At 45.3% G+C, this 12,506-nt stretch overlaps 1 protein-coding gene across 6 annotated transcripts in view; it reads right to left on the reverse strand.

Moving 5' to 3' along the window:
• Positions 1-2,345: 2,345 nt before the first annotated feature.
• The window catches only part of numb (NUMB endocytic adaptor protein), a 31,840-nt gene continuing 21,679 nt past the window's right edge, over positions 2,346-12,506 (reverse strand). The window contains exons 4-11 of one of the 6 annotated variants that reach the window (XM_030786160.1): positions 8,519-8,551; positions 7,736-7,810; positions 6,855-6,995; positions 5,886-6,090; positions 5,101-5,418; positions 4,338-4,481; positions 3,902-4,036; positions 2,346-3,241 (exon numbers count right to left, since the gene is read on the reverse strand). In XM_030786160.1, the coding sequence (XP_030642020.1) occupies positions 2,466-3,241; positions 3,902-4,036; positions 4,338-4,481; positions 5,101-5,418; positions 5,886-6,090; positions 6,855-6,995; positions 7,736-7,810; positions 8,519-8,551 (1,827 nt within the window). In that variant the 3' untranslated portion in view covers positions 2,346-2,465. Of the gene's footprint in view, positions 3,245-3,901; positions 4,037-4,337; positions 4,482-5,100; positions 5,419-5,885; positions 6,091-6,854; positions 6,996-7,735; positions 7,811-8,518; positions 8,552-12,506 lie in introns of all 6 variants that reach the window. The other 5 variants (XM_030786159.1, XM_030786161.1, XM_030786163.1 and 2 more) reach the window with 5 other exon arrangements.

Raw genomic sequence — 12,506 nt, forward strand, 5'->3', positions numbered from 1 at the left:
TGATTTGGTGGAATTTGTATTTGCTTTAAAGCGTGTTTGTGTACAACAATATTGATTTAATTTGCATTTCATTTATATTACGCCCACTTTTAAACGTTAGCAGTAAACGTTTAATTTAGGTTACTGCAGCATACTGTTTTGGTTTGTGGGTTGTATTATGCAGACTTGCAACTGTCAATTTTATTTGGAGTGAAAATGTCTTTAGATCAACCACACCAAACACTCTTGTTTTTCAGCCATTTTAAAGCCGTTCACACGTTATTTGGAGTAAAAACGAGAGATAGAAATTGTAAAAAGAAACAGAGGAACGTTGCTTATCGAATTTCTTTTTAACAGTGATAAGCTTTGGTCGGGGGACAAAACAGTTTCCGCTTAATGACGCCTACCGTTGCTTATTGTCCCTGGCTTCACGATGGTCGGTGGAGGGACTAGAGCCGTGCGCGACGTTACAGCTCCCCCACTTAAAAATCGTCAGAAGAGTGCGGCACAACCCGGGCTACACCAGAGCTCCCCCGATTAATTCCAGAGACGCCCTCGTGTATGTTAGTATTTGTGTTTCCCTTTCAATCACCCTTAAAATAAAGGCAGGGAAATTATATGAGTGTACCCTCACCCCAGTGGGGCCATTTCATGATTCAGAACACTAGTTAGTTGAAATAAAAGCTTTCACATACAGTTACCACCAAAGAGTGGCTTGAATGACCTGAGGAACCCTGATTTAGGGCTTCAATGGTATCCCCAAAATGGACTTTTTAATGTTAAAGAGTCCAATTTAAGATTTACTGCATGTAATACTTTAAAAGGTAGCTTATTTTTATTGGCAAAGAGATAAAGACACGCAGAGACAGATAACTAAGTTGTCCTCTACCACCATCAATTTATTCAATCTTTTTAGATCTAATTGTTCTGAAAAGAAGTGAAATAAAATAATGAAATAATTACAAAATGAAAAACAAGAACTAAAAACAAAGAACCAATTATATTCACAGGTTTGATAAATCAAAATGAAAGAGTGAGGAAATAACCAGACCCTTCCTATACATTGTGATAATTCCCCACTGCAGTCAGTCCAACATATTGTCAGAGCCACAAAACATCTGAGGAAATCAAAGATTTTCTGCTAAAGTCATTGATATTGACCAGCACCATGGGCTGTCCAATCTCGCACCACAGCTGGGGCTAACTGACCTCCATTCACCAGTGTGTTGTATATGATCGATTAGTATAGTGCTTGTGCAAATATGAAGAAACATCTTCATCAGGGAAAAACAAACAAAAATAAAAAAAGAAGTAGAGATGACACTGTCAATAGTGTTAAAATCCATACAAAAAGACAACAAAATGACCACAAAAAACTACAATGAGATGTAGGCAGTGGGCAAGAAGTACTGATGAGTACTGTAGTATGGAAGATGAGTGAGAGAGAGACAGAGAGAGGGGAGGGGGGGCAGAAAGCAAGAGAGGGAGAGCCAGAGGGAGAGAGAGAGAGAGAGAGAGAGAGAGAGAGAGAGAGAGAGAGGTGTGATCAACATTAACAGGACAAATTTCTTTAAAAAGAAAAACTATAAACAACCATCCCTTCCATCAGTCTTTCTTTAACATTGCAACAGAAACTGGTAATGACTTGAGCTGTGTGTTAATATATATATATATATATATATATATTTCTATAGATATAATATGTATAATAATATAACTTCCTGTATACACACACAAAAATCATCTTCATTATAGCAAGCCTGCACCTTTGGCAAGATTACTTACAACTCATCTGTTAGATTCCAAAGCTATTTAAAATATACTAAATGCATAAAAATAAAGATTTTGGCATTCTCTCTTGTCTGTTCATCCTCTGATTACGAAGTTTTATGAAAACTTCTCGAACCTGGAAGCTCAGATCTCTTCAGTGCTACAGTCTTTCAGAAGGCTGGAGTAGTTAATCTTCTCTTCCACCAGGGGGCACGTTAAATAACAAGTTAAATAAGGGGGAGAGATGGGGTTACTGTAGGCAGGATTGTGCAAGGCTAAAAGTGCACAACATTAATCTGGAGGAGCAAACTTGGAATAAGACATGGGGAACCATTTATTTGAACATAAGCAATGTACTATTCAGAGGCCACTCCAGGTAATCTCAGCACTTCATCCCAAATTGCACCAGACAGCAGCCACTTCTGTCCAGCCTCAAGTTTTGTACAGCTTTGTGTAACGGCAGGTTTTTTTCACTCCGCTAGAAAAAAATCTCCATTCACTTCCTCCCTTTCTTTTCATTCGAGCTTGGGTCATACACATAACCAGACAGGGGCAAATGAAAAGCAAAAGAGAGACAGAAATTTAAAAAAAAAAAAGCAAGAGAGACAAGAACAGAGTGGTTAGAAGTTTTCTCTTTTGAAGTTCCTCCACCCATCAAGCTCTTGGTGACCTGATGGCCGCTGTCCCAGTCCGAGATGCATCTCTACTCTGTAGCTCTAAAGCTGGATCTCAAATGTCTTGTGGAGGTCGCTGGAGAAGGGGTTATTGGGGGAAGGGGACGTGCGTTGACGCGAACGGCTCTCGAGGGCGGCCCACTGTGCTTCAAAGTCATCCACCTGGGGCTGAGCCGGCGCTGGGGGTGCGGGTGAGGAGGGGGCCGCCCAGTTGTCTGCCCCATTAAAGGTGGCGTTGCCGTTGTGTGGCTGCAGGGAGGGAGGGATGGCAGGCGGAGGCAGCGGAGGTTTGGTGAAAGGACTGCCCGCTGCCCGGGGATCAAACTGAACCAGCGGTGGTGTGGAGAAGGGCTGGGGCTGCAGCTGAGGCGGGGGGCCGGGGATGGGCATCGGTTGGGTTTGGGTGGCTGAGCCAAAGACGTTAGCCACCATCTGCGACGGGGTGATTCCTACCACGGGCACACTGGGCTGGGTGTAGGGTAACCCGTTGGACATGGGGTAGGAAGCCGGGGCCTGAGCGTGGAAAGCGGGCTGGCGCGGGGGCAGGGCGGGGACGGCGGGGGGCACCGGGGGCATGAAAGCCACAGGGGGGGCCGTCGCCAAGGGGACAGGCATGGGAGCGGGGAAGGGCTGGGCTGGGGGTGTGGATGTCCTCATGGCAACCGCTGGTTGCTGGGCGCGGACAGACTTGGACACTTCCTCCAGCCACCGGTCGGCCTCTGACGGCGTGCGCTTGTGGGAGGGCGTGGGGGCGGCCAGCGGGCCCATCACAGCAGGGGGAGCAGGGGCCGCAGATGTGTGATTTGGCCAGTCTGGCCCTGCTGGAAAGAACGGGACAGGACAGAAGTCATTTGTGGACATTGCACAATTTTACAGAATTATATTTGTCTTAGTTCAACATGGTTAGCAGGGAATAATCAAAATTATCAGAATTTATATAAGGCAAATATTTCAGGATGATTCCTTCAAAAAGTATGAAATCACATCACATACAGCGTAGGAATTGGATGAAAATAATATCATGTGATATAATAAATAGTGGTACTACAGCTAAAAATAATTTTCTACACCATTGGCTAGATTCATGATGTTACATGACACTGTAAGGAGGTTTAAATATAAGGACTATTTCTCCTTCCTGTCTCCAGGAGAAGTCAAATGAGAGCAGGCAGAGAGATCTATGGTAAAGTCCTGGCTATTCACATGTGCAACATCTCCAGAATGCTGACTAACTAATCTAGCTGTTCAGTACTATTTTAGTGGCAGAACAGGATTCCCTGCTGTTCCAGATTCTTGTGGTTTCATTAGCCTTTCAGTGTTTGCTTAACCGTTTGTAAGAAATCATTTGCAGTGCGCTATGCTGGCGATGGCTCTGACTTCGCTGCTGGACTGAACATAAAGCTGAGCTCAGGCTAAGAGGTTACCGCAGGTAGGCTAACAGAGATGCTACTACTCTGAGGACACTATGTGCTGCTTACCTGTCTGTGTGGGAGCAGCGGGGGCCCAGGGGTTAGTGTCTCGTGCAGGCAGTGGAGGGGGCAAGGTCAGGGGGGGGTTAGCAGCAGCAGTGACAGTGACAGTGGGCGGGGGGAACGCAGGAGCTGAGCCATTCACTATGTTACAGTAGAAGACAGAAGAGTAGATAAGTAAAAGCGGCAAGCAGAGAGCGCAAATACGTACACACACACACACACACACACATACCCCACACACACACACACACACACTCACACACACACACACACACACACACACACACAGACACACATAATACAAAGCTAACACTAGCTGCTCGTTATGACCATACAAGCCAAACAAAATGTTAGTTGGCCTGGTTTCCTGGCAAACTGACACAGGCTTTGATAGGGCTGTTCAGACAGAAGCAGAGGTTGAGAGACAAAAGGTGGAGTTTACCTGGTGCAGCAGGAGACTGTGGGGAGGAGGCCGGTTTGGGCATGGGGGCAGAGGCGAAGGGGTCTCCAGGAGGAACGCTGAATGCAGACGTGATCTGAGTACACAAGGAGCTGATGCTGTCTCCTTCACCCTCCACCTCCGGCACTGTCAAGGGAAGAACCAGACAGTCGCTAAATCTTAATCACCAAAAGCCTGAAACATTTTCTCCTACATGTCATAACTCATATGCGAGACTCTTGTAATCAGTTCAGCTTATTCAGGCTCACACAAAATTAGAGGCCTGATGGATCCCCTTGCTTTTCATGGTAGTATGAATGGAGTAGATCTATGATCTATGACTAATGTCTTTCTAGGCAGCTAATAAACACCACGTCATAGATTAGATATGTGATACTCTGTTAACTGCTGTTTGTACTGGGGAGGCTTGGTGGTTTTTTTGTTTTGTTTTTTTTGTTTGCTTAAACTTCGATTGCATTTTTTCTCCGTTCTCTCTTTGTTCCATCATTATTCAATCATCACGGTTCCTGACAGACTGAGTAAAAAATTCCTGGTTCATGAGTCACACTTCGCCAAGCACTGATAAACCTGTCTAAAGACACTGCTCCATTGTGTAAATCTATCTTAACCTACTGAGATGTGGGGCAGGCTCCCCAGAAACATCTAAGAGCTGCCCAAATACATACTGAAATATTATTTGTCAAAATCAGCGCCCCCCCCCCCCGCCAGATATCACCCATAATGATACCCGTCATATATAACTCACCTGTGTTCTTCATGGGAAAGTCCGATTTGCGCTGCATGGTGGACGGAAGCTCATTCATGCGCAGTGACATTTGTCGTTTGAACGGTGATGTTTTCTGGCTGAGCGTGGGGAAGCCTCGGAACGAGCCCTGGCGGGCCAGGGCCTCCACGGGGGCGTGGCGGCGTGGGATGGCATGGGGGTTTGCCTCCTGAGGACCTAATGAGGAAATTGGCAAGGGCGGGGAGGAAGAGGGTGATGGAGGCCCTGGGAGAGAAACTGCGGAGTTGACAGAGGAGGTGACGGTACTGCCTGGTACCACTGCCTTTCCCTCCGTCTCAGCTGAAAGACAGAGAGAAGGCGGGGGCGAAAAAAAAAATCAGATGACCGTCACTCCTACATGTTGTGAGTCTGAGTCACAGCATAGTACAGGAAACAGTGTTGCACAATTTGGGAGATCACTGGCAAATCGATAGTGAGAAAATAACAAGAACAGATACCAAACAAAATTGCCTGAAGAGTGTGGTGTCATAGTTTATCAATGACAGAACTACCTCTATTACTAAAAGTAACATTTCTGTTTTTAAAATGTCAGGAAACAATGTCTAACAAGCTATTTAAATCTTCGGCTACTCATATTTAATCAGAATTACTGGATAATACTAATGTTAGTATTAGCTATGACTCAGAAATAATTGCATATAGGTTGTTATTCCTGTCATGTGTGTGTAAAATAAGAGGAAGAAATTCTGTAGTGCAATTGTCGCATGACTCTCATGTTTTCCCCCCTCTTTTTCTCTGTCACAGACCTTTTTTTGCATCCTGTATCTGTCGCATGACCTCTTCTCTTTCTGCTGCCTCTGTTGCCGTGGTGACACGGAAGGAGCCCTCACGGGTGAAAGTGGTCCGATTGGCGTCAAAAGTGGCCGTGACCCCACATTCTTTCTCTCTCTTCTGCTTACGTTCCAGACATGCCGCGAAAGCACACCCCACAGCGTGACTAAGTCGCTCCCCCTGATACACACACACACACACACACACACACACAAACGCACGCAAGATGTGTCATACACCATGCAAACACAATGGAACAATGAAAAGCTAAAGCATTATAAAAATAAAACCCACAGAGGAACTATTTTGGGGTCAATTTCTTTTAGATAGCTACATTTGCTGTCAAGGACATGTCTTTTTAAAGGACAAGGCTGGGCTAATAATAGTTTTGGCAAGGGCTCATGAATAACCATTAGAGCTCTTTCACACACACTACATATTCAATGCTGAGAGCACTCAGATCAACATCAGCTCTGGGTTTTGGGTTTAAGAACTGAGACTAATAGTATAAGGAACAGCTGTCAGAGATTGGGGATTCTGGTAATTTCATGATTACACTATTAACATGAGGTCATACAAATGTAAGGGTCAGCTGTAAGTGTGTCATTAGACATGACTGGCATGTCCTTTAGGCTGTGGTTAATATAGTCATTAGTTTCGGGATGTCCATAAGATAAGGCGGGGGGGGGGGGTGTTCCGGTATGAATCGCTTCACTGCATTCATTTCAATGTGAAACTGTAATTGGTAACTCTATATTTTTAAATACAAAAGTGTTGAACTACCACCTTTCCTAACATAGGCACAAATCATAGATCTGACTGAACTGTTTCAGTGGGGATATTGGTTGTGAGGTTGATAAGGGAGTTAAATGGGTGAGACTGTGGGACCAGAGAGACACAGACCGCGGTCAAACTGGAGGGGCAGAGAGATGTAAAGTTCTCACTGAGTCTTTGACGGCCATAAAACAGTGGCAGATCCAGCGTCGTGTGGTACCGTCTCGGCAGATGTACGAAAACGCCCGCTCAAAGTTACGGTCAGGAGCACAGAATGACACCTTCTCGATTGTCTGATCCAGAATCAGATCCTACAGTGATAAAGCATAATCATTATTCTGCATATTTTAGGCCTTCTTGGATTAAATTCTTATCTCTAAAGCACAGCTTATTTAGAACAACCTGATCATCATATTGTCACAAGGGATGACCAAAAACAGTCAAGGCTCAACACCCAAAAAGGCCTCCTAGAAGACAGCAAGTCCTCTGTGTGAAATTCTGGTAAAATCTTCCATTTTTAAGAAGAGTTTCTCTCATATCAAATTTAAAAATCTGTTCGTATGGGTCTGTGAAGTAGTTATTCTCACCCTTATCAGGGTGAACTATCTTTTATCTAGTACACAAACTGAGTTGTGCTGTGCTCACTGTGCAGTACTGAGACACTGCCATCAGGGGGCAGAAAAACCCACAACTCTTCCTTTTGCCTGCCAACCTGCTGCTTTGTCATACTAGGAAGGCTCCATTGACGACAGGTACATTTCAGGCCAATTTCACCATTTCTGCAGTTTTATGGTTATGTTTTTATGAAAAAAAAAATAGCATGATCAAGTAAACAATCAACAAACCTTAGCAGAAGCAACAACTATGGCTTTCAGAAAAAAGCTAATATATGATATCCAAAGCCGCAAGTTTAATTTTCTGCTGTGTGCTGTCTGGGAAAATGCACAGCCTACAGTGGACAGTTCACAGAAACATCTCAGGTATTCTCAACCAGGGATTAATGTCATTGGACATCCCTTTTGATTGACATAAGCCGTCACATATCCACTACCTTTGTTTTGTCGTCCACGACCCGCAGGCCATCTGCTGACACCCATAACACAGCTCTGACTGCCTTCTTACCAGCCTGAGAAGACAAACAGAAAACGAGAGAGAATGACACATGGATATCGAGAAAAGGAACCCAGAGTTTTTCTTCTCTTAGCTTTCTCTCCATTAAGTCCCCTAAACCTCTTTTGAAATGTCCACACAGACAAAAGTTCCTTTTTCGGTTTTACACACACACACTCACGCGCAGACACACACACTCCCACACGTAACCTGGAAACAATGAGAGGTCAGGTTTTTTTGGAGACAGTTTGACAAATCAAAAAAAGAGAGAGGATAAGTAGATGTGCTCGGTGAAGCTACCCGTATGTCTGAGAAAAGGAAAAGCAGAGACAGAGATCGACACAGCAACACCTCAACGGACACAGTGACCCAGGGGTTAAACAGACACAACAGGGCTCATCTTTCTTATCTGAGTGAAGCCCCCACACATTAACACACATTTATCTGAGTCTTTCTCTACCCCGCCCGCTTTTTTAACTCCACACACACATGCATGTATCCCCTTCCGTGTAGAAAAGGGGACAGAATGAGGTCCGGAAAAAAAACTCCTCATTTTCCCCTTTTTTTCTCCCCACACGGCACTGCAGGAGTGACTGAAGAGTGAAGGATTATTGGAAGGAAAGAAGCATACACACACACACACACACACACACTTTCTCACAAACACACACAACACACCCCCTACACACACGCGCTCACGCACACATACACACACAGAACTTACTTTTGTAAAGAAGCCCTTGAAGAACTTTCTGTCCTGGAATTGAAGATTGGTAAAGGGGAGTTGGGGGAATAGGGAAGGACAAGGCAGGAGAATGTTACCGATGAATATGACGGCCTGCGTCCATATGGAAGTGTTTTTGGTTTTTTTTAATGTGCTGTGCAGTGTGTTCACACGGTGGGCTGATTGGGTGTGGGGGGGGGACGGAGGAACGGAGGGGCAGAGGTGAGAGATTTGGGTTGTTAAGAGTGACAAATAGAAAGAGAGAGTCGTGTTGAGGAGATCACACACCTAGCGTCTAGCATGTGAACCAGGCGACAATATCCTGTCACATGTTAAAAGTGTATTATTATTATTATTATTATTATTATTATTATTGTTATTATTATTATTGTTATTATTATTTATGTTAGTGGTAGTTGTCTGCCTGCCTGAAAACAGCTTTAGAGGCCATGTCATCATAAAAAAAAAAAGGCAACTCTGTAAAGGCCTCCTAAAGCCGTGACACCGTCAGTGTGTGTGTGTGTGTGTGTCTGGACCAAGAGTTAAGACTGGTGGAGTGACAGCGCAGGAAACCCTGTGTCATTGTGAAGCCACACACACTGAACTGAGAGTGAGGACAGACAGAGAGGGTGAGACTGTGAGAGCAGAGAGACAGAGGCCGCGTCTTAAAAAATTCATCTACTCAAAGGTGAACTCGGCTCGTCAAAGCCAGTCTAACAGACTGAGAGCCAGGAACACAACCCCCGGTCACTCTGCTCCACGTACGTCTGTGCGCCTCCCCTGGTTCTCTGTAACGTGTCTCTCCATCAGCTCCTCTCCTCTGAGGAAATGCCGTCATTTCAGTCGTGTTGATCCATGCGCTATTTTTTTTTTTTGTTGTTGTTTTGGTAATACGGAAAAATTGATACTGGACCAACAGCTGAAAAACCTATGGTAAGTTGGAAATGGGAGTCTGCAGGAGAGAGGAAGTAGTGTAATTGTAAAGGAACAGTTTATTCAAACATCAGCGACACTGTCTTTGATATTATGTTTGAATAGGTTTTGAATAAGAGTTTTATAAGCACACAGTAGGCGTGGTTGAGTACCACAGGGCCAATAGGTATTAGCCCAAAGGGAGAGAAAACAATCGACTTCTCTCAAGGGTCATCTGAATCTACTGACAACATTAAGGGTTACGAGAGGTTAGGGACAAGGTTACGGGAGGCTTGGGGATAAAGTCCCCAAGGTTACGGGATAAATCACAGGGTTTGAGGGTTAAACTTTAATTTAATTAGATCCACACAAACACACACACACACATACACACATACACACAGTAAGTCAGTGTTAAAGGAAGACTCATGCCGATGGCCACAGACACGCACATACTGTTATCTGCATACAACTGTTAGTTAAGAGCTGTGGTCAAAGTGTGAGCAAGGGGAACAACTCAAGAGGTCATTATGTGTCATTCTGATTTTGTCCTGTTTAAAAAAAAACAAACACATGAAACGATCAAACTGAACTGAAAACATCACGTCTGAAAACATCACGTCTTCCAGAGAATTTAGGATTACTGTTACTATTTGGATGTATACAAGGCTGTGTTGAGAATCCGGAAAAAACAGAAGGGCTGTAATGAGGAAGCAATACAAAGAACAGATGAGGAAAACAGAGAAAGACAAAGAGGTTCTGGATGGGAAATTCAGAACAGAGACACGATCCACATTTTGCTTGTGTAAGCCGTCCGGCATCGTGAACTCGAGTCCCAAAACATTTAGTTGACAAAAAAAACGTTTTAGTCCAAACTCTGCAAATAAAAAGTTCAAACACAAGCATGTCACAGTATTAACACAGAGCCTTTGCTCGGGGTTTAAACGCCACCCTGACTGCTAGCACAGTCAGAGATGGCACTGCATCAGTCACAACTGGCTCTGCTAGTAACAACAGGAGACTATAGAGCAGACAGCTGACGACAGGAAGTGACACTTCGGCTGACGCACTGCAAAATGTGACAGAGCCACTGAAAGGCAACAGGAAGTGACAGCGTCAAGCGGTGGGACCAGCAACATTCCACGCTTTCCGTCCTTCTCTAATCCAGCCCCCACCCTCCGCAAGGACAACAGGGATAGCTACCACCCACTCCCCCTCTCTCTCTGTCACACACACACACACACACACACACACACACACACACACACACACACACACACACATCTCTGTTACCCTTCAAAAGATTCACTGATGTGAATGATACTGTCTGCTTCTGACTCTTAGGGCTTAATCAGCGGACGAGCAGAGAACACAATCCCGACTCCTTCCGCAGCGTACGCTTTCAGAGCAGGGTACCGCGCGCTTGTCGTCAAGTCGGCCACGCAGCCGCGGCGTACACTAAAGGATTTCGCGTCACCCGCCTCGTCACATGTACGGTTCAACGGACACGTTCACGGGCAAAGTTCAACACGGCCCCTGCGGCGCACGCAGGCCGGTAAGCAGAGCAGCAGATAATAGAGCGTTGGATGACATGAATAAAGAGCAGTCTGTGAAGGGACTGTGGAGCTTCCTGGAGGACAGTGGCTGCACTCCAGCCAGAGGAAATCTCATTACGATACAGAGAGGGGGGGTCAAAGAGTCAGAGTAAACATCCACAGACACCGGCATAGGAGCAGGACATAGAGCTAGTCATCTCTCTCTCTCTCTGTGTCTGTACTTTTATATCTCATGATCTGTGTTACAGAGACAGAATAATTTCATTATCAGTGAATTACAAAACTACACTGCCTGAGTTTGTGTGACCTGGAACCTTTATGGGCAGCCACATGCAAGTATGTGCATGAATGAAACTAATGGTATCTATCTTTTTGTTGTGTGTGTGTGTGTTTGGGTGCGTGTCACATTCATTTTCTTTAAAGCCTCTGTTTTAATTGTGTTTTGTGAGTTAAAAGATCCCCTTTTTAGAGTCAGCTCCTCAACTCAAATGCTGACCAGTCTTCCTCAGCACTGCCAATTTGAGGCCGGACTACAGCAAATCATACTCTAACAAACTACATCCATCACATTCACTTAGAGAGCCACAGCATCCTCCAGTCTGTGCTATATCCAATCAAGCTTAGGGTTAGACTGTGAGGAAAATACACAGTAAAAATACTGTAAAGCATTTCAGTAGAAATACATCAATCAGTTTTGATTTTGTCACTTAATCTTTGGGGGTTTTGTTCTCCAATGAGAGGAAGCTGACAGAGCAGGGATATGAGGGGGTGTGTGGACAGTGGACAGGGAGAGAGGACTGTCTGTGCACTGTAGCCTGTCTCACTCTAATGAGGAATAGCTGAAATCTGCTCTGGTATAGACAGCGCCCTGAGTTCTCATCTGCAAATCAAGTTCACTCTGATCTGGCCAACCAGAGGAAAGAAAGGAGACTTTTCCTCCGAGACAGAGGGAGACAGAGCAAAGAAGAAGGAAGAGAGAGGATGAAGCAAAGAAAGAAAGACAGAGAGAGAAAAACAAGCAAGCGAACAAGACGGAGAGGAAGAGAGAAAGAGAGATGTGGGCCTCAGGCCACATCCTCCATTAAGTGAGAGGAGAGGGGGGAAAAAAAGGCCTTGTAAAAGCAGCCATCAGCCTTGAGCCTGTAGCACTAATGTCATTACAGATGGCTGCAGCCAAAGGCCGCCTCACTATGTCGTCTTACTGAAAGCTCCAGGAGGAGAGGACAGGGTGACGGAGGCATACAGGTGACGTGGTGCGAGCCGAAAATGGACACATGGCGCCTTTTTTCGACCTGGGTGGAGACCTGACATGTCTCGAACGGTCAGAAGTACCGCTTCCTTTTCCCCCCAGTCCCCAGTCTTTTTCCACGTGGAAGCCCATACAGATCCCCACAATACAGGAAAGTGACGCCTGTCCGGCCCCCCTGGGTCCCAGCTTCAGGCTGAGGAGGGGGAAGGAGGGCTGCGATACGTGATCAGCGGGGGGTCTGCCCATGTGACCAGACACTGTGGACGTTGCT

Source organism: Chanos chanos, chromosome 10 (genome assembly GCF_902362185.1).
Source record: "Chanos chanos chromosome 10, fChaCha1.1, whole genome shotgun sequence".
Classification (NCBI taxonomy): domain Eukaryota; kingdom Metazoa; phylum Chordata; class Actinopteri; order Gonorynchiformes; family Chanidae; genus Chanos; species Chanos chanos.